This window comes from Phoenix dactylifera, chromosome 5, assembly GCF_051530095.1.
Source record: "Phoenix dactylifera cultivar Ajwa chromosome 5, Ajwa_hap1_PhDact_Kaust_v1.1, whole genome shotgun sequence".
Taxonomy (NCBI): domain Eukaryota; kingdom Viridiplantae; phylum Streptophyta; class Magnoliopsida; order Arecales; family Arecaceae; genus Phoenix; species Phoenix dactylifera.
This window is the reverse complement of record NC_143194.1, coordinates 27,524,723-27,547,827: the sequence shown is the minus strand read 5'-3', so window position 1 is coordinate 27,547,827 and position 23,105 is coordinate 27,524,723. Positions and strand designations below refer to the sequence as shown.

The following is a 23,105-nucleotide window of genomic DNA, read 5'->3' as shown; positions in this document are numbered from 1 at the left end:
TTATTTTCTTTCTTCCTTCTTTCCTTTTCTTTTCATTCATTTTTTCCTCTTTTTCTTCGTCATTCTTTTCTTTTCTTCCTTTTTAATTCTTCTCCTTTAGTGTTGATGGGTTTCCAAGTCATGCCCCATTCCAGTTACCATTTTCTCATAGAAATAGAGACATCTTTCATCCTCCCGAGATTTAAAATTATGAATGGAAACAATTAATATACTCTGGCCATACATCCTGTATTTTTCATAAAAGGGCAAATATCCTGCATGGAGCAACCTAAGCCTATTTCAGAGATTTCCTGGATAATGGTCATGTAAGAGCGCTTTTCAATCACAATTAGCTTTTATCCTAGCGGCAAGATAGCATAACTATTAGCTAAAAGTGAAATCACACGTCTAAAACATCTTACTTGGCGAGTTGGGATTCGTTTGATGTGAGCTAATCGTTCATTCACGTATCAGCAATCGCTTCCGCTCCACCTCACTCTGTTTTGGACCGACAAACATGCAACTTTCTTCCATCAGTACTGAGATGGTGTTAGGATGACATACTCACACATGAACAGCCCAGTGGAGTTTTCCACGGGTTGGGGAGGCCCAGTGGGGGCTGCTACGCGGGTAGGGTTCTGCCCTTCCCCCTCCCCTCCTATTGGTTCACCAAAAAAAAAAAAAAAGAACGTGCAACTTCATCACGAAGGGACTTGACATTCACAAAAAGACCATCATGCACAACATGGTAGCATTTCTATAGATTACAAATCCTCCATAGATCACAGCAGGACATCCATCTGTACGCATCCGATGCCACTGAGTTTCAAATAATAACTGAGATTTGATCGAGCAATAAAAATGTATGAAATTTCTAAAGTCATTGGTTTGGTAATTTCTGCTAGACAAGTATCCGTTCTAGTCAGCTTCTTTTCCAATTCCGATTCCTAATTTTAATCGAAGGTCTCCGAGAAACTACTAGCAGATTTTTCACACCAGAGAAGGATGATAGTAATTTCAAAATTATACTTCAAAAGAATGCCTTTCGCTCTCCAGAGAAGATGTGCCCCAACAAGATGGCGTCCATCATGCTCCTCGTGTTAACATATTTGCCTTCCTGAAGTTTCTCCATCTTCCAGCTTCAAACCTGGATTGCTTTTTCGTAGCTTTCTGATGCCTATTCCATGACGTACCAATCATCCGACAGTAAGCAGACGGAACACCAAGCAACCAATTGTCTTCAGCAAAACTTTTTAATGTAAATATTTTAGTATAAATTGGTATCTCCATGCACTCGCCATTTGATTTCACTGCCTAAAAAAATTTCTTATTTGACCTTCATTTTGTAAGAAATCCACATCATAATAGAACATCAACCGCGAAAGGCATGGAGCGCTCCATGCCAATTCTTGGCCTCATTATTAGTCATTTATTGCAGCATCAAGAATGGGCAAAATGATAATTTGATTCCAGTGACAAAGGTATATCTGATTAACATGGATTACTCGAGATAATCCGCCTCCATAATCCTAAAACTCTGACTGCAGTTCTGTAACAAGAGACCAACAAAATGCAAACACGTATAGCAAAATAAATCAGTGAAGCTATGGTAATAATAATATGCAGTATCCCGAAACTCAAAACCACTAACTACAATGTACATTTCCTGACTGCTTTATTGGGATTGTTGAATCAGCTGAACAGTATAAACAACTGAATCTCCTCACCCAAATCCTCTGGCTCATGTGGCCTTCCATAAAAAAAATTACAAAACCACAGGAGCGAACTTGCCTAATAAATTATTAAAAAAAAAAAAGAATAGCTCACAAGAGTCCAGCTTATGCCATTCATCTTAATCCCTGCTGTCCCAACAGGACAAAATGTAGCAGACAACCAATATGATATATAATTTTACATTAACTGATCTCATGCCTTGCGCAGAAGATTTCCTTGAGATGCTGAGGTCAGTGCCATATGGCCAGACATGGTGACAAAAATAACCGGCAGGATTCAATGTTGCAACTGTCCTGGAATGCTCCAGTATGATCCAGAAGGGGAACGACTCGAGTCAGGAAGGTGTGAAGGTAGGCTTGATTCTTCCGATATTTGCATCTCCTGCACATCAGCAAACCAGTAAATTAATAAGCAGATATTTTTGGCTCCCCAATGTTTAAAGCAGCAAAAAAATAACGGATGAAATTTTGTTTAATCTAATGATGGATGGAGGAAAAAAAAGATCCTGAAGAAGCAAAACCAACCTGCGACCATGTTGAGGATGTCGAATTGTGCGGTTGCAGCTGTGTTTTGGCATGAATCCGATGTCGGTTTTGCATGTGCCCAAATTGCTGCAGCCTAGACGGAAAGTTGATTGCATTATAAATGTTTGCTGCATCCTTATTTCTGTTGCCGTCCTCCGTTATTTGTAGAATCTGGGAGTATGAACTTCCTGATGATGTATGCTTGAGCTCATTAGATAAAGAGGAAGAAGGTACAGTTTTTAATCGAGTCCGTAATATCTTGAAGGCCGCACTTTGCTGCATACATAACAAGAGCATACATAAAGCTGAAACAAGCAAGAAAAGTGGGCAAATGTAACAATTCATCTGACAAAGACCATAATGATATTCATATCCTGCGAGCCTATGATGAATCTCATTCGGTGTAGGAAACTGAGTGCATGCTAAACGTCTGATAACAACTTAATAAGACAGGTTTCTTCCATGAAATCAAAATTCTTCAGCTATCAGCCTGTGCTTGACATATCTCAATTCTCCACAACTTAATTTACAATCCTTTAAGCATAGTCTCCATTAACTAAAATTTCTAATAAACTATCAACAATCTGTTATCCAATAATCTTTGAGGTATCATGCTCAGACTAGTAATCTCTGGTTGAATGAGATTTGCTACAAGCAATAAGGTAGGTCTCATGCCCACCTACCGCTAGATTGATGTAAAGTTGCCTTGGTCAAGAATTTAAATACCACCAATAGATAAATGATTTCATGGTAAAACGGTGCTACATAACAGAAACATGGACTTGACACAATTAATTATCTCTGTTAATTACTCCACTAATTTTTGGGAAATTCTAGGTAATAACAAATTTCTATAAAAGTGCATAAATTTATATGCATATGCAATGGTTATATAGGAATAAAGTTAAACGCTACATTGGAATTATGGGATCTTTGAAAAAAGGTGCCCAAATTCAGTCTAACAGAGCAATATCTATGGAAATGAAAATGATAAAAGTTCTATTCCAAGTTGTTAGATAGAGATATGACAAGATGATCTATTTTGTAATCCTCAATACATTTTACAGAATAACAGAAAGATAAATGACGAAATATCCGTCAGAACCAGAGCTGGGTCAATGAAATACGCATTAAGCGAAAATTCTATTAAATGAAATATGGCCTGTAACGATGTACTCATAAGGTTCAGAATGTTGGGTGATAAAAAGGATCCCAGAAAACAGAATGAACTTGGCAAAGAAGAACATATCCATATGGATGAATGGTCAAATGTAAGAAGAACAAGCATATTGGAGAGGAAGTGAGAAAATTCACACCAATTCAGGATCATGTGATGCCGAACTAATTATGACAGTATATGCACGTGCAATAAAGACCTATAACAGGATCCAAAAAGATGCATTCAAGCATACGTCTAGGATCAAGAGAAACAAGGGAAAACTGGAATACCTAACTTAAAGTGGATATCAACCATAGGCAAGAATAAACATAATGAGGATTGATTTGGAAAAGCTTAAAGCAACATCAAATGTCTTATGATCATACACTAATGAATATCAAACAAAGCATGGGCCAGTCTATCAACCATAGGCAAGAATAAACATTAGTACATGTCATGTTGTATATCATGTCTAACCTGCTTAGAAAGGTAGGTAAAAATGACATAGGAAAGGAAGATAGCAACATCAAAAGAATTACAATACCGATAACAGAAAAGAGTTTATACTGCCTCCTGTGAAACAGAAGAAACCAAAAAGAAATCATGATCTTTTTAGCCGTAATTGGAACAGGGAGGGAAATAAATATACTTCACCAATTCTAAATGGATCAAGTGACCTCGTCTCAGAAAGACATAGAAAATATTTCTCTTTATTAACAAAGTAGCTTATGACATTACAAAAAGAAGGAAACAGCTCATGAATTGGATACTTTCAACATGCGATGTTGGAGGAAAGAAATAGTGAGGAAATATATTATACTATTAAACAAAACCAACATAAATAACTAGCAGATGTACCTGGGGTAGCAACATCAAAAGACCATATAGAGTCTTTAATAGCCATGTATGTTTCCCAGGTTCAAGAAGCTGCAAAATGTTTAACAAAATTCATTTAATTTATCAAAGACAAAATTTCAAAACAAACCAATAGTGGCAATCTGTAGGCTATCTGTAGATTTGTTGAATTGACAATGACAAGTTATAGGAGGTTTTAAAATCAGGATATGATTCACTATAACAAGAAATTACAGGATAGAGATGCCTCAGTGTCGATTTCCTACCCAAGGCAACTTTCACCAGACAATTCATCTTGACTTTTCTAAGAAACATTACTTTTAACAAACGTTAAAGATCCTTTAGGATAAACGAAAGACATGCGATCCAGTATATAGATAAGTGATGCACAAAAAAAGAAGATTATTTTTTTTCTGAACAAACAGCATTTAGTAAGTGAAATAAAGGTATGGGCACGAATGTGGCATATTTGTTTAAGAAACTCTCATTTAGATACTAGGTTTAGTGATTTTACGCCATTTTCCTGTTTAGGCCCATAAAAAATTTTATTCCAGTTATAATAGTTATATATAATCACAAGACAATTTAAAGGACTGCTATGAGGTGTAAAAGAAGTGTGTAAAAATTGAGGTATCGGCCCCCACTGATCACCGGCTGGTAGGATATATACTGCAGTATGGGGGCAGTGAGGGACCAGCATGAAGCCAGCTCAAGTGAGCACAAACCTTAATTAAAAAAGAAAAATCATTGTGCAATACAAGCAGTTTGCAATCTGGGGGTGTACCAACATTACCCTGAGCTGGTGCTTGGCTTGTACAGAACCAGTAGAGAAGATACTCCAACCACTGATGTAAAATAGAGAAGTGGTGCTACAACGGGAAATAGAAGAAACAAAAGGGGCTAATAATAATTGTAAGAAAAAAGAAAACTTGTTTGCGGCTAAACTTGATATAATTTCCATAATCCCTATCTTCCCACTCTTCAGATTTAGTTACAGCCCTAACTTTCAAGTATCACAACTTGAGCGGGCATTCACTTACAGCTTCATTACATACAATTTCAGGAAACCCAACAACGCACAACATATAGCTAACCTGACGGAACCAATTTCTTTGTGTATTGAATTACAAATCAAGAGAGATCGCGGATATCGTATGAAATCCGCAAATAACATCTTCAAGATATGGAAGCATCAAAAGTCTCTTCTTGAAGATATTATGGCCTAAGGTGCTGTGACAGCCCACCCCCCAGTCATTTCTTTAGCTCAAGGTTTAGAATTAGTTTAGTTATATCAATATCTATCTTATTCTAGGATGATTCACCCAATAATAGCAGCCCTAATCTTACAGATCTTTTTCTCCTGTTATGAATATATCATCCAAACAAGGACCGAATACATCAAAATGGTACTAATGCCAAGAGATCTAGCACCATGTCGACATATTCTGAATCTCTTAAATAGACAATGCAAAAAAGCAGTTATAAATTCACTTGCATTGATGGGAAGATGGAGGTACGGACAGTAGTTTCAGACAATCACCAAAGATCTTGATGGGGAAAAAATTATGCCAAACACCAGATACAGAGGCAAAACTAAGAATGTGAAAAGACTTGAGTTATATGCTGCTAACTTCACAAATGACAGCTACTTACTACAAATATAATGGTTAGGGATCTGATCATGGAAGATTTTATCATGAAAGAAATAAAGATCTTGAAGGATCCAGTAAGCAGAGCCCAGATAAGAGATTAGCAACAGAATATATTACATGATCTAAACATTTATTTAAGATCCATAGTGGTAACAGGACATTCAGTGACATGTTTGATCATGGAACAAGGGATCGCAAGCTTGACCTCAATAAATTATGTATCAAGAGACACGATTTACAAGAAAGATCCACAATGTCACCTCTTTCAAATATGCTGTCTCATGACCAAAGACCAATAGACACAGTTTACAAGAAAGATCCACATTTGTCGCCTCTTTCAAACATGTCGATCAGTTGAGGCAGCTAGAAGCTACAGTTCATCTAGATTACCTCAGGACAAGAGTCATTCAGCAAGATTCATAGTGGTAACAGGAGAATCAATGACATTTTCATCATGGTACAAGGGCTCACAAAATTGGCCTCATCAAATTATGCATCAAGTGCCCCACAACCAAGATCAAGAGAGTTTTACAAGAAAGATCCACATTTATCACCTCTTTTAAACATGGTGATCAGTTGACACAACTAGAAGCTACAGTTCATCAAGATTATCTCAGGACAAGATCCATTCAGCAAAAGCAAATGGCCTGGGAGGAGAATCCAAAAATGTAGGGTCTCAGAACCAATTTGCCAAAGAAAGACATTTGAAAAATCTTAGTTCTTTCTTGCCTATCCAGTCCAGATTCGGATTTGTCAACATATCAAAAAGGATAGTTTGCTGAGGTTGAAGAATTCCTTCTACAAAAACAAGGACCTTTCTACCCAGAAAAAAAAAAGGAATTGACTCATCAAGAGAGAAGAAACTGTATGCAATGAACCACCTACAGAGTGCATACCTGCAATCGTAGGTAAGCAAAGATTGGAGTCTCCAGCAGGCGGATCAACTTGTCCAGCTGCACCAAGAACTTCACATTTATGTCTTCTTCTCCCAGTGACTGAATTACAGAACTGGCATGATGGTACGCCTTTGGTGAAAGAAAGCACAAAGTCAGAAATTTAAGTATAAGGATTGGGGCAAGACACAGAACAGCCCATGGCAATATATGCTCACCTGGGCTAGCAGACACAAACTTATTGTTGCCATTGATGAATGGCACCAAGAAGAATACAGAGAAACAAATAAGTCTTTGCCGGAAGAGTTCACCAATGATTGCTTTAGTAGAGCTCGAAGCTCAGCCAATTCCGTTGACGTGAGTAAAATCAAATTTAAGGCCTGAAACATTAAAAACAGTTAAATTACCAAGGTTAATTTTCTTTGAAGAAAAAGCTAGTTATTGATCTCAGAAATAAAGAAAACCTGAACCATAGTGGATGCAAAATCCAAGTCATCTTCACCCTCTAGAATTGTAGAAAACTCCCGGTAAACCCGTTCCGCATCCAAAAGAACACAAAGTCGACGTACTATCAAAGCACCACGCCTGAAAATGTAGCAAATAAAAATTTGTAATTGGTACATTTTCCAAGTTATGCATTTCCATTTATTTTTCCTCCAGTCGAGATATGATAATTTTGATTCCGTTTCTGAAGGAATTGAATCAAAGAAATCCCATTGCAGCCAAAGATATAGAAGATGATACAAGAAAAGTGAAACAAAACCATACTTTTCAAGAAGCATGCGATCATTGCAAAAGTTATGGACTAGATAAATAACAAGATGACGGAAGTGTTGGTCATCTTTTGCGATACATGCATGCACTTCTAGCACCAACAGGACCACCTGCAAATAAGAAAATGCAGGAAAATTTTGATTGATTAGCAGTGAAGAAGCAACAATCACATGAAAAGTTTCAACTTGTAATTGAAATTTGGACTCATACTGTAGAAAGATGAACAGTCAACGAAGGATTTAAATGACAACAGCAGCCTTGTTCCCGGCCAGTGGCCAGCACGGCACATGCCATGCCATGCCATGCCGAAACAGGAAAAAAAAGAAGAAATGAAAGATGGATTATTTTGCTTGGTACCAAGCCGACCCAACCAAACTGGCATGGGCCAACGAGGGGTGGCAAAGGGTGATACCCTGCAATTGGTGCTCAGCACACGTGTAGAACCATCCAGCATGGACCAGCACTTTAAACCTTGTAGTCAATTATACTGTTATTGAGCCAGTGCACATGATGGTTTTAAATTTTACACAATTTTGATGAGGGTCGAGGGACTAAAGATGTACTGACCATAAATATACACAAATACAACACTGTAGTATTTGTCTAAAAGAAAGGAGTACTAGAACAGCACCAACAAATTAAGAGGATATCAGTACCAGAAAGAAACTAAAGGTCTCACATCTTGGACGAATTGTAGCAAGAGGGCTCAGGGTGCAAGCTAAAAAGGCATCAGGCATCTTTCACAAATGTCAACACAGTTGTGCAATTAATCCAGCAGACAACTTATTTTAGCTAAAATAGAACTTCCACCATTTGTAATTTCTACATTATTCATGCAGAAATAATGAACCAGTAGCAGCCAATAATTTAAATTCGAAAACCATGAAGGAAACCAAAGTAAACACATTTTGCAGTCCACAAGATGAGAAATGAATTTTTAGGATCATACCGAAGGCATTTTATTGTTGTCATTTAATAGTTAATTTTAAGTAACAAACAGTGGAAGGATTCAGCATTAAACAGTACAATTAAAAAGCTCACACTTGACGAACAAAAACTGTCCCAGAAACAAAGCAGAGGAGCACTAAGAAAATTTCACAGCACATAGATTTATTAACAACAGAAACACCAGAAAAAGTAAGCAAAGAGAAAATAATATTTCGACAGTTCATATGATTATCCTAAGCGCACCAAAATTCGATATCAGCTTTACCAATTTTGTTACTATATGTGATAGAACTCAGCAAAGGTTCGGCATTCAGAGATACAGAGAAAAAATGTGCAGAAATAATATAATATAGGTGCAATGCCAGCTTCACTTGGGGTAAAAAACAATACAAATATATATGTTGCAAGCAAAACATAATATAAATAAATGAAGTTAGACATGATATTGCAAAGAATCTAGTTTATATATCTCAAGCCTCAAGGTATGCTATACCGTACCAAACTGCATGGTATAGAGTATATCGTACCATACCAATTCGGTATCGGTATTGTTGTACGGAGGGCGTACCGATATTTGGTATGCCGAACCAGCCCCGTACCAAGTGTCCCGACACAGTAACAGCGTGGCACCGACATGGGACATGGTACTGAGAAGCAAACCTTGATATACATATATATATATATATATAATGGAGGCTTAGCTTGTGCCGAGCTCTCCATTCACCACGCAATGCCTGTATTAATAATGTCATTACTATAGTTCTTTATTTTAGATAATAAGTAGGGCTCTTATATTTATTCTATTTATCTATTTACATATATTTAAAATGAAGGCTCATCTTGTGCTGAGCTCTCCATTCATCACATAGACGCCCGTATTAATAACGTTATTGATACGGTTCTTTATTTTGGGTAATAGCTGATACAAGAGGAAATTATGCCTATAACAATCATTTTTAACAGATTTATGTTATAAGTATTATATTTTTGTTCATTTAATGATAAATGAGTATAAATTATCATAGATAATGGAATAGCTTAGTATTCTAAATATTAAGTATCAACTATACTTATATAATTAATATAAGTATATTTGATGCTTGAAAATATTATCTAGCTAAAATAGATAAGATTATACTTATGTAACTTATCTAAATTGAAATTATTATACAGTTTAGATATTTGACGGAAGTTTTCACTTGGCCATCATTAAAGCTCATTGCTTAATGTGCAACAAAAATTTGGCTAATGAAGCCTTCTATTTAAGATTTGTTGCTACATTGTTATATTGCATGTCAAGAATAATTAGAAAAAAGGAGAAAAAAACATACCCCGCGCATCGCACGGGACCAATATTAGTGATGCTGGCATTAATGATGAGTTTTTCTACGAAGGCTCAGCTTCTGCATAGTTCTTCATTCGTTATATAGATACTGGTATTAATGATGTCTGTATTAATGACACGAGTTTCTGCTCAACCATCATTAAAGTTAGTTGATTAACGTGCAATAGAATCTCGGCTATTGAAGTCTCTTGCTTATTATAATTAATAACAATGCTATATTACATTCCAAGAACAGTTGGAAAGAGGAGAGAAAACTGTACCCTTACTAAAATACAAGTATCTCTGGCTCCTTATTCATAAATGATTACATGAATGCTGCATTATCTTGTTTCTGATAAACAAACAGCACCCAAAAGGAATATTAATGAAGCTGAACAAGACTATCTTCAAGAAATTTACCTCATCAGAAGGATCTGAAAGCGCACTTAGAAGGGAACCAAAGATTTCATTCAAATATGAAATAACCTGTTCCATATAAAGTCATGAATCACTTGAAGAGCAAAGTTCAAGTAACAGAATAGGTACATAGGCAGTATATTAAGTAGAATGGATCAAAAACATCAGAAAAAGCCATTTCACATGCAAATTTACAGATATGACCACAAGAGTATGCAAATTCACCAGCATAACCACCAACTCATCCACATAAATACGGATGTTGGCAACTGAAATGCACAAACTATAGCAAGGGCAGTGCACTTTATTTGAGACAAGCTGACAAGCATCCACAAGAACCTGAATTCATGCATATGTGCATGCATGACATGAAAATAAACACATGCCTCCGTGGTAACAATATTAACAATGTAGCGTACATAAGTATGACTGCGTACATGACAGGCATTCATGATCTCGCAGTCATTACTGTATAATAAAAAGTTTGGCAAAACACGAGCTGTAAAGGATCAGGTTAACATGACCCAAATCAAAGCAAACCCAGAAATGACCAGATCAGACCTGACTTGAGGGGAAAAAAATCAAATCAGGATCAAAATGTTAGGTGACTAAAAAATTAAAGAAAAATAAGAACAGGCACAAGGGCAACCAACCAAACTAATTCTAAATAATCCAAAAGATCTAGAATCTGAACCAACCCAGTCCAACCAGAAAAATGGAACTAAAAAATCATTAAGCAACCATCAAAAGCCAAAACTTAGACCATTTAGTACCACATGAATAGTGCCTAAATATGGTCAACCCTACAAAAGTAACCATTAAGCAGAAAGTTAAAAAGACTACACTGACGCACTAATATATACAATTGCATATAAACAAATAAAGATAGTTTCATCTTGCAGCTTTCAGGTTTGTCTTTAGAAATCCTCCCTAAGGAGCTCGCAGATGTGAAGGGACAAAAGATGACTCAACCCACTTTTATTAGGTAAGGTTCAGAACCTCTTCACATGCTCTCCCACCCAATCCACAAATAAAGAACAAAATATAAGAGCAAAAGTTTGACCCTAGGCCAAACTATTTACATTTTACAGCCTAAAAAAAAAATTGGAAGAAGCTAAGATTATACACCATAGAAGTAAAGATGTACCAATCTTTATATAAGATATCAAAGATTGTTCCACAGCAACTCATGCAGTTATGTTTGGGGAATTGGCAGATGGTGGCATAAAGTTTCTGACAAAATAGAAAACGCGGATAATTTAAATTCTCATCTTCATGGGTACTCAGACTAACTTTTTAGTTTTTTCACATATTTACCTTTTCTCAGCCTCCAGACTCTGGTATATGAGGTTTCCCGCCTTGAATTTTTTTCACCTAACCCTTACTCCTTTGAAATTTTTCCACATATAGCATTCCAACGCAACCACAAGCTCTTTGCCCTAGTTTCATGCCTTCCTATCCTATGGTTTGCTATATATTTTGTGCTTTCAAAGACATGCCGGAAGAATTACCGCTGCAGACTGCAGTATTAATTCCAGCCAAACCAAAACCATGTTCAACCCCTCCATAAGGAGCTAGAAGGCAAGAATGCTGCACCAAAATGCATATGTATGTCTGTGCCTGCATTGTTGGCATTGCTTTGCTAAATTCATCTTATGTGCCTATGCCCAGGTTACAGCCTAACAGTCTGAATGATACATTTTGTCAGAGCAATATGAAGTATTCCTTCAAGTCTCAACAGCATAACTCAACTACAATCCCCAAAAACTACCATTGCAACTTTAGTAATCCTGTTCTATTTCATCACACACAAGCATACATGCATATGTATGTTGAAACATATAGTACCCCACATATTAGCAGCCTAGGATTAAATCACAAAGTGAGCACATGCAGACACTCATAGAAACTTGTGGAATTCAAAAAGGGAATTCTCCAAAATTACTAGACACAACTAGCTTAAATATAAACAATCATGTCACAAGTATATTTATTTTAATTGATAAAAAAAGTGAGATAAATTAAATCGTACGAAGCGACCAATCATTGGAATCAAGTTCTTTAAGCAGCAGCCTCATGCCATGGCCATAAAACCATCAACGTCACATGTCAATCTAGAAGAACAAAGTCCCTTCTGTTTTCTCAGTATTTACGTGAAAAAGGCTTAGTCATGTCCAGTTATTGCTACTAACAAAGATGGATGTCAGGCTTAGATGGTCAATGGTAACAGGACAGAGCAGTCAAGAATCAGTTACACCAAGATATGAACTAGAGTATGTTTTCATCATTAATGATGAGGAGTTTGATCATCTAATATAGTTTTTGGCCTCATATCATCCTCATCAAACAAAAATGGCACCACAAGTACGAAATTCTACATGCATGAAAAGGTATACATATTCAACCATAGGAAACATGCATATCAATATTATAAACCATGACAAAGATTTTTAAAATTTATTGGAGTCAGCTTGGTAATTCCTTTTGAGGTTTGTACCAATTAAGAGCCAACTTTCAGGCAAAGTAAATCTTCTGTAAGTAACTGCAAACTGTTTCAATTTCTGCTTCTTTCACTTGCATATCCAAAATCCAACCCAAAGTGGAGCCAAATCCAATCTTCTAGCGCATGATAACACAAGTCAAACAACCACATTCAAAAGACTCTTCCCAACCAACTGGGAGTACTTTATATGAATATTTCATCTCCAATACCAGCAATATCTAAATGTTCTATCAAAGCAAGCTTTCTTAAAATTCTCACAAAATCTAGGTTTCGCCAATCCTTCCCTGCTTCTTTATCCACCCTTTATAAAAACCTGTGCTCCTTTTTGGCCAGCATTGAACATGGCCGTGTCAAAATCAACCCTGAATGATTTCAACCTCAACCTAATTCATTGGGTTTTTCTAGTGCACACATTCCTAATTTTCAAGAATGCATATCAACATTGTTCTCTCTGCAATAATCACCATATGTTTGGACAATCTTCATTGTCCAATACTCAAGACCCATAAAATGTCAATCATATGGATATATCCCTTGAACCTTTAGGCCATGTTACAATCGACTCATCAACTTATCATATAAACTGTATGGGAGAGCCAAATCACTTAGTTACCTCTTTTTGTCACTAATCACAATTGTCGCCTTAATTTTTAACTATAGATGTGTTCCATTTAATTTGCACTAGTTCTGACTTGTTTAAAATTTTAAATTTTAAATTATTTTTTTTTACTATAGATGTATTCCATTTAATTTGCACTAGTTCTCACTTGTTTAAAAATTTAAATTGTAAATGTTTCTCACTTAAATTCAAAGATGCATTGTTATTCTCAGCATATACATTAATTAGATATCACATAGCTCTTGAATTACACTATCTGGCACATCTATATCAAGTCTACAAAGATAAGAAGACACAATCTCTTATCTTTTCAGCTCACCACAATTAAAAACTTACATGTCTCACGGCAACTACTTTTTTGAGCTCAACATCACTCCCTCATTAAAATCTTTAATAAACTCAAGATAACCACATTGTTAACTTTAGTTCCTTGATGCCTAACAAATTAGCATTTGCAATACTCCTTACAATCAAGCCTCAAGTCAATAAATGGAAAAATGCACCAACAATTAGGGGAAAAATTCAGCACACTGTTTCTTTGTTTCACGGAATTATAACTAATATGATTTATGTAAGGTACAGAAATTCACTGTTAAACTGATCTAAATTACAACACAAATATTTAGGATCGGCTTGGTTTATTCCGAAAATTAGAAAATAAGAGAGCACTTTACTTGTAATTTTAGTAGATATGACTCATTCTAGAGGCATTGGAACATTGCAAGCTGTCATCCAGGGAATGTGCTCTAACTTGAGCATGTCAATAAAATTTTACTAAACAATTTATATGGAAGGTAAAAAAAAAGTTGGAGAGAAGGTTGCCTTAGCATTTGACAAGCCAGCAAGGAGAATCTACCTAGGTGGTATTTAAGATATGAATATAATTGGTGCCAATTCAGACTCAAGCTTTAGAAAATGCAATTGATTGTCCATCCGTATCATTTCCTTGTCTCAAATGAGTGGATATGATCGGTTACAGAAATATTTTAGTTTTCCCCACACCAGACATGTTTGTGTTAAATCCATTCTTGAAAACAAACCCTCCTAGCCAATGTATGGAGAAATGAATGCACACTTCTCTTGCAACATATTTCATTAAATTAAATGGCCCACATGAGAGACAGAGAGAGAGATGAAAGCAACCAAGCATGACACGGATCTTGATATTCTGTCAACAAAAAGGTAACAATGTAAGAAATGGAAGGAAGGGAAGTGGGGAGGGAGCAGCCTATATCAAGCCCTCATAATGGAATTGTTACCTCCTCAGACCAAAGTAAAAGAGTGGACTTAATGTTTCTAAGAAGTTCTTTCAACAGCTCATCTACCCTTTTAGAAAACCTTGTTATTTCACTCTTGCAAACTTTTCTAGCAATTTGTATGTGGCACCGAATACTAAGTAATTTTTCCTTCTCCTTTCTAAATAAAAGCCATTATAAAGGCCCAGGATTCTACTTAATTTGGACAATCGGCCTTGCAGTTCTTATACAGCGCTGTATAAACAGAGTGGATCTCTTCTTTCAAATTGTGCAATAGTTGAGTATATTATTATTTGTCTTTTCTTCATTTGGTTGAAGCTCTATTATCCGAACCCTTCGGTATACCCTAAAACACACACACTCAATATTTAGAAATGGGTATTCCTACGACATTTGTGCATGAACCATATGAAGAAATTTTTAAAGACTAGAAGGATTCGACACATAGATACTTACACACTTATACGAAAAGTCCATATAACATAGGTTTAAAGTACCTTCTCTGTACGTTATAAGAGTTCACACAACTATAACATCTTCATTGAAATCAGATGGTGCCAACGTTTCCAGTTAAAAATATGAACAAACAAAAAGGTTAAAAACAATACTCACAGATTATGCCCTGCAAAGAAAATGAGTATTTGTAGAGTTTCCAGTTTGCAAATACAAAGAAATTCAAAAATCATTTCTTCTCAGTTAAGCATATAAATGTCAATCAATCACAATAACTAGAAGAAGTAACATAAGAAACCCTAAAAATTTATACCACCTGCATACAGACACAATTTTTTCATATAAATTCTTTAAATAACCAATTACCTCAGTTCGATGCCGGGCTAAAAGAGTTGCAATCCAATGCAATGCTTCAATTCGGGTAGCCTCCCATTCATTAGTTAATTCTCTGATAGGAAAACGCGACAACTATCACATGATCATATAATGGCTAGTCTATTTTAAAATGATTATTGCCCCAAAAACATATAATAGCACAAAACAAGAACCACTTCCTGTACAGCTTTCTCCTGTTGCTCATTTAAAGGCACAAGGGGGTATATTAACACATGAATTGTAGAGGCATAAGTAACCTTTAAACCTATCTGTTTCCCAGGTGACAAAAAAATGCACCTCCTTGCAATAGAGAGGATGGCTCCTATATCAAATCCCTCAGCCGGAACAGCTCGAATGGCACGAAGCTCTTCATTGGTTTCACGAGCAACCTGAGCACAAGAACAAAAGACTGATAACAAAATACCAAAATAAGAAACTGTTGACTGCAATTGCAACAAATAGAGAAGTAATTTTACCACTCTAATCTTCTCCTCTTTATCAGATATGCAAGGTAATATAGCTCCTAGAATATCTGCATAGTAAGGAACAAGCTGGTCTCCACCAAGTTTTACAAATTCATTTATCTGCATCATTAAATAGGCAAAATGAAAAATTGTAAATTATCTATCCTAATACCAATAATAGGTAACAAGATAAAGGGGAAAAGGTTAAATGAAATTTTATCTTGTAATAGTTGAGAAACTATTGCCATTAGTCAAGAAACTACATTTCAAAAAACATAGCATGACTGCTACAGCTCTAAAAGGAACTTAGCCTTACCCATGTGATAGCTGTCAACCGAGTAAATTCATCAGGAGAACCTGCCCTCTGTACCAATATCTCAGCCATACGACCATAGTCTACATTCTTCATAGCATGCACAGGTCAATTAGAAATTAAGAGGCAATTGAACCATATCTTGTACTTTCAGAGCTTGATCAACTAAGTAATATTGCTCCAGAAAATTTATCTTTTGACAAAGAAAGAGCATCTACAGAAATCTTAAAAAAATATTGGAAATAAGTTGATGCCTGAATAGAGCTATAGGGGAAAAGGATCAACAAAAAGAAACTTCCGATCTATTTTAGCAAAAAAATTCCTCATGAACCACCTTTCATCTAGAGAACAGAAGCCTTACTGGAGAATTCTTTATTTCTTGCAGAAATTCAGAAAGTGCACAATCGGCTTGTTGACGTATTTCATGACTGGAATCACTTAACATGTTGAACAAACCTACAAAGGATGAATCATTTGTGTAAGATTGTGTTCAAAAGGTAGAAGCACAAATAGTTTGAATGGACACTTCTTACTTCAGAAAATTACCATCAAGAAAATCTGGAAGGAAACCAAGCATATCAATATCTGGAACACTATCCAATACGGTAATCCATCCCACCAAAAATTGGCGTACATAAGGGTTGAGTACATTCATGCGCTCTCTCAAAAGTGGTATAAATTCTTCTATGCTTTAAATACATAAAGAAGATGATATGGTCGTGTAAATACATATTCAGAAACAGGCATTCATTATTTAAAACTTAAACAACTAAGGCCAGATAGGGCACCTGAATTGATCACTCTCGGTTACAATATCCTGGTTATCATATTCAATTACATTACAATTCAAACATTAAAAAAATATAGCTTGAAATATTTTTCTTATGGAAAAAAGAAATCAAATTAATATCTTACCTTTACAAGCCTGTCTAGGAGATGAGCAGCACTCTGCACGTTAGCATCCGAGTCTGCTGAGAGCTTGCAAAGTGCATCAAATATCTTATTGAAAAATATGATGAAATCTCCTCTGACAACCTGAGAGATATAGACAGATAGAAAGTGTAAGAGCGAGAGAGAGAGAGAGAGAGAGAGAAGATTAAGGTCCCAATATGAAGAATACACTATTCTTCTAACAGTAGTAATAAATTCAAAGCCATCACAGTCGATAGGCCCATACGTACCTTTGCTATGTTATACAACGCTTCACAAGCATAGAATCGAACTCTGCTGTCTTGATCAAGAAAGGAATTAAGTACAGGCGGTACAATTTGCTGGGAATTGAGTACAAGAAAAGATGTACTGTAAAATCTTTCATATAGAAAATCAAAGATCATCCACAAAATCTGAATTAGATGAAGTAAAAGGGCATGATAAATCAGAAAAGGGAGGATAGATATTATCTTTATATCAAAACAACATGCACACAACTTACAAAATGACTCCTACTTTTCATATTCATCTGAACCAATGTAACCAAAAATGCTTTTTGCGATGTAAGTTTGATACATCAGAAAAGAACAAGTAATGATTGAAAAGTTATATCTTTGCCCACTATTAGGGTTTCTTTTACGCCCCTCTTTTCAAAGGCAGATTGACAAACTTCCTATTAGCAGATCTTCATACGCGAACAATACGTGGTCCAACCCTCCTGATCTCTCATTTTCATTATTTACATTAATTTACTGTTTAGCCTAATTGATAGCACATTGTTTCTAAATATACATATACATCCATAATTTACATGTTTTAGACACAGATTGATAAACTTCCTATTAGCAGATCTTCAAACATGAACAATAAGCTGTCCATCCCTCCCAATCTGTCATTTCATTATTTACATGTATTTACTGTTTTGCCCAATTTAAGCACGTTGTTTATAAATATACATATACATCCATAATTTCCATGTTTTAGATACATTTGCACTTGTACTCTTTCTTGCATTACTTGAACTATAGAACTCAATAGAATTCCAAGGTATTGAATCTAAACACATTTAAAAAGCCTCACTAGTTAACGGTTATTTTCCTTCTTGCAAGCATCAAACCCATTAAGTGCGCGTTTGGGAAGCTCCCACCGGATCTAACGAGATCATCCTAGAGAGAGAAGGAGAGCAGGAGACACAAAGAGTAGAGGGGTCATTAGTGTCGATCCCTGCACTATAGAAAAAAAGCCTCCTGAGGTCTTTTTACCCTGCAGGGATAGCATCGCAACCCATTGCCATCTCCCTCTCTCCCACCCCCAAACTCTCTTTTGGGATGATCCTACCAAATCCAGCAGAAACTTATAAAACAAGCCTTGAGGAATTGAATAAATTATATCTAAGAACTTTTTTTGGTAATTTGTTAGATATTGAAAAGCAGAAAATGAGGATAGTTTTTACTTCTTAGAGACCAACACCTCAACGATAAGAAGTTTTACCTAGTCACTAGGTTGAATTTAGCAAGTTCTAGATTTTTCTTGGTTCCAACTCAAGGGAATCCAAATTATGTATATCAATGATATTAGTGAATTTTCCCAAAAAAAAAAACTTTTCTTGTAGTGGATCTCACATCCCATTTTTCCTCCACCTTCTTCATCTTCTTCATCTATTTTTTTCTATATTTTATGTTCCTAGCCAAATTATAGTCGTATACACAAGGTTGCATCAATCTAATAAAAGAGTAAATCATTCTTGTGGTCATCATTTTCATGGTCAAAAATGATGGCTCTCCGCATAAGAGACATGGGCGGCTAGTCAATTGAAGTTCAAAAGCTACTTGAATAACTTAATTGCCATAAGGCCATATGCCATAATATCCTTTGACGTATAAATGCGATAAATAGACTCCAATAACCATGCCATATATATTTGCTTGCCTAAATAGAAGCTCTTTCTAAAAGAAATGGAATTGCTAATTCCACGAAAAAAAAATTTCATGTTGGATCGAATCAGGGTATGCTGAGCCGGCCCGTACCAGCTGGTTCAATCCGCACTGGACCAGTCCGGTCCCTGACCGATCCGGTTCGGCTGTGGAAAACGGTTTCGGCCCTTGAAAAATGGTTTCCGCCCCTATGAGGCTGGAACCGAGCGGTTTTGCTGCGTACTGGTGCGAACCAGACTGGGAACCGCGCCGGCGAGTTGGTTCCCGGCGCCCATGCGCGGTTCCCCGCGCCTGCGCGGGTTAGCGGGCCCACGCGGAGCAACACGCGGGAGGATATTTAATGCCACTATGTGGCATTTAACGTGGGGCGCACACGCTTTCACCTCTCTTTCGGTTCGATACTGGTTTAAACCGGTCCAAACCGAAACCGTACCGGTCCAGTAAGCGACTGATACGCCTACCGGTACCGGTACAGCGTACCCTGAATCAAATAGCTCAATCCTTTGATCTTGCTCCACCTAGGTCTTGGCTATAGATGAAGAGAGAGATTTTCAAGCAGACATGGGACAAAATGCAGCTAATGTGGTGTCAAAAGCTCGAGACTACAAATAAAAGAAATGATAACCAATCACCACAAATCTGATGGCTAAAACTTAAAGCCCAATAAATGAAGACCCAATCTAGAAGGAAAAATCCAAAAGTCAAGGATCTTTCGATTGGTCAAAGATAATCCCGACAACATACACGATGGATAAACAAAAAAGAGAAGGCAATTGAATCAACAAATTTGGAAGTCGGAGGAACCATCCATTACAAACTCATATACGGATTTGTGAAAAGAATTGGCAGAAGATCCCCGGAATAAAAGGCAACCTGTTCCGTAGCCGGTTTTTTCGGACGTTTTCTAGAATTAGAAAGAACCGCTATAATGACCACCACGTGCGTTTCATTTTCTTCGATCTTATCTTTGATTGTTTTTTATGAAGTCACATCAGGAGCTAGTGCTTGCTATCTCAGAATAGCTCCATGGATCTCATCCCGAGGCTACCGCCATTACAAAGTCTAGAGAGGGTCAAATGTATGCAGCCGAACCCTCACATGCAATGAGACTATTTCTATGTTCCGAACCCATGATTTCTGGGTCACAGTGGAGCAACCTTACCATTGCATCAAGGCTCAACATTCATCCATAGACTAAGAACAACTAATTGAAATTAAGGACATTAGAAATCCACTTGATGATTCATTAGCATGGTAAAGTCATCAAGTTGACAATCAAGATCGAAGGCATTGAATATTATAACTATCTTTCATATGAAGAGCCTATTGCTGACTCATTGTTGCATCCTTATCGGGATCAAAATTCTTTTAGACAAAGATATGATAATTTAGTCACAACAAAACACTTATACCATCTTCAAATCACAGCAATGCAAGCCGAGTTCATCAACGACCTCAATACACAATCAACGTAATAAAAAGAAAATATCATAAATGGGGAGCTAGATCTTTTCCATTTTGGTGAATTATAACAATTAAAAAAGGAAATTCGGATATATCTTCTAGTCTAGTAAGTCTCAAGATAAAGAGTTTGCAATTTAGTTCTTTAAAGTAATTTTTAGTAACAAAAGTTAAACAAGTCTTCTAATGACCTAATTAGGTAATAGGTTGAATTAGTCATCTCATCAGAGAAGTGTTTTTATTTATTTAATTGCCACTGTGTATCAAGCATGGGAAAGATCCATCATGCTTATCTTTTAAATTTGTTTCAAAAGACAAGGCTTACGTAACATTGCATCAGCCATCAAGCTAGCGCTAAGAAATTAATTATAAGACCCATAGCGTTTGGTGCGGCAAATGAAGATAACAAGAGGTATAACCATATGCACTTTAGGCTTCAAACAATTCAAGTTGTTCATGAACAGCTTGGTATTGGCTCACCAATAGATTTATTTGGGCTTTGTTGAGCTAGAAAATCAGTCAAGCTCAAATTCTAAAGCTCAGTTCATAGACAAACCAAGCATGGAAAGTGGAGGTCAAAAGGCTTGTTAACATAAATGGAAGCTGAGCTTGAGTCGAAAAGAAGCTTAGCTCAAATCTCCTATGACCCAAGCTTGAACAACTTTTGTTAAACTTACTGGAGCTCAAGGTGAGCTTGGTCAGCCCTTTTATATAGCGAGTTGAGCTTGGTAACCTACTACTTGGCCTGGCTCAGCTCATTTGCACCCCTAGCATTCTTGCATTGTTTCACTTTGTCATTTTTTTTCATTGAAGGGTATTATTGCCTATATATTCCTCTAAGGTTCTAAATACCGATGGGGCAGCAAATTATTCCACCATCCCAAGTGTTTGGGATGGGACACCATCCCGACGCTCACACGGGATGAGTCTGGAAATGGACCAGGATAGGGACATAGGGAATCCCATTCCCCATGAAAATCGGGATGGCTCCATCTCGTGGTATTCATGACCTTGTATTCCTCCTCATTTGTACCCAAGTATTTTAAGTAAAATATGATGCATTAATTATACATTTCACTCTCAAAGTCAAAAGCTTTAAATCTTTGTTTCTCGTTATTCTTGCCCATGTCAGTTTAGATGGAGCAATTCAGGTATTTAGCACCTCCTCAACAACTGTAGCATGCAACTTTACAGGCTTTGGACCATAGATTATCATTTGAGAGTTCAAAATATATGGGAACAATCAATCAAATATCTCAAAAAAAAAAAATGCTAGAGTTTTATCTGGTCATCATCATATTTTTCTTTTGAACGTGTCCTGCATGCCCGCTACTTCACATGTACAGCAGAATATATTTTCTATATCAGCTCCTTGGAATAATTAAAAATCTTGCTCACAATCAACAGCCAGCATAGGTGATCAGCAGGATCCAGGTATCCTAGAGTATAAAAAAGAAGTGACATCATATGTACTGCATGTTTCATCAACTTTGTCTTATTACTAACCTCAAGATGCTGAGAAGCTTCTGTTGCCAAACCAACAGTAGCTGCTGCAAGTCCTATTAACCCACCCTGCGAAAAAAATATACAGTATCAACATTAAAGAATAAGATAAGACAGCAAGAACCAACAAACTTAGAAATTTCCAACTTGGAACAAAACAAAATAAGAAAATGACTAATTTCGACAAAATTGAAGTTCATATTCCAACAATTCCATCATCTAACAGACCTTCCTATGATTCGCCTGTGAGGAGGACGTGAATTCTGTGGTCAACAGCTTGATCACAGCTGCTATCTTGTCATGCTCTCCCGCAAGTGTCAGTTGCTTCACGATACCTTCGATCTGTTTTCGATTATTTTATTCCCAAGTTCATGCCAAAGAAACAACCAACCCGAAAAAAAGATAGAGATATATGAAGATCGAGAGCTGGTAGGAAGATCCGGATGGAGGGGGCGCGGATACCTCAAGGGCCGCATTCTTCCGCTTCTCGTAGAGCTTATCTGCGAGGTTCCTGAGAACGGCCGCCGGGATTACGGACAGAGCGTCGGCCATGTCGCCGGGAAGGGCCCACCGGAGATCCCTGGGCTATCTGTCGAGAATCGTAACCGAGCGGCGCCTCCGGACCTCCTCCCACATCGCCGGACCAAACCCCGTCAGATCGAGTGCTGGAAACCGCCGGAGCGCCTCCGCCAGAGGGCAACGCGGGATCGCGGGGAGAGGAATCGACAAGGAGACCGGGAACCCCGGAGGGAACTCAGAAACCCTAACCCTAGCCCTGAACCAAAGTTCTTAGCGAGGGGCGGAGGAGACGATGCAAAGAAGGCTCGCAGACCTCTTTTTTTTCCTCCTGCTCAATATCTTTCGATGTTCCGCAAAATTTCTTTCCTTTTCTCTCCCACGTCGCTGGTCTTCGTTCACCGTCGCAAGTGGCAGTAACAGCCACGCGGTGTAATCGACGGGCGTTTTTGCATAAAAGCCACTAAATGTTTTCCAATAGCAAAAACCTGCTTCTATGGAGAAACGAATTCGAACATT

The 23,105-nt window shown here is 37.0% G+C and overlaps 1 protein-coding gene across 2 annotated transcripts; it reads right to left on the bottom strand.

Moving 5' to 3' along the window:
• Positions 1-1,562: 1,562 nt before the first annotated feature.
• On the bottom strand, positions 1,563-23,105 carry LOC103697667 (ARM repeat superfamily protein). 2 transcript variants are annotated; one of them, XR_005512798.3, is made up of 20 exons: positions 22,533-23,105; positions 22,299-22,412; positions 22,074-22,139; positions 17,424-17,513; positions 17,158-17,277; positions 17,031-17,059; positions 16,789-16,931; positions 16,604-16,698; positions 16,246-16,332; positions 15,942-16,049; positions 15,763-15,854; positions 15,457-15,538; positions 10,263-10,328; positions 7,565-7,680; positions 7,261-7,381; positions 7,015-7,176; positions 6,800-6,928; positions 4,255-4,323; positions 2,238-2,425; positions 1,563-2,094 (listed from the first exon to the last, which is right to left on the bottom strand). XR_005512798.3 is itself a non-coding variant. In XM_039128963.3 (20 exons), exons 1-20 carry the CDS (start codon positions 22,620-22,622, stop codon positions 1,990-1,992), a joined length of 2,160 nt encoding a protein of 719 aa, XP_038984891.3. In that variant the 5' UTR covers positions 22,623-23,105; the 3' UTR covers positions 1,563-1,989. The 2 variants fall into 2 exon arrangements, 1 of the variants encoding a protein (XP_038984891.3); XM_039128963.3 differs by having other exon boundaries at positions 2,238-2,513.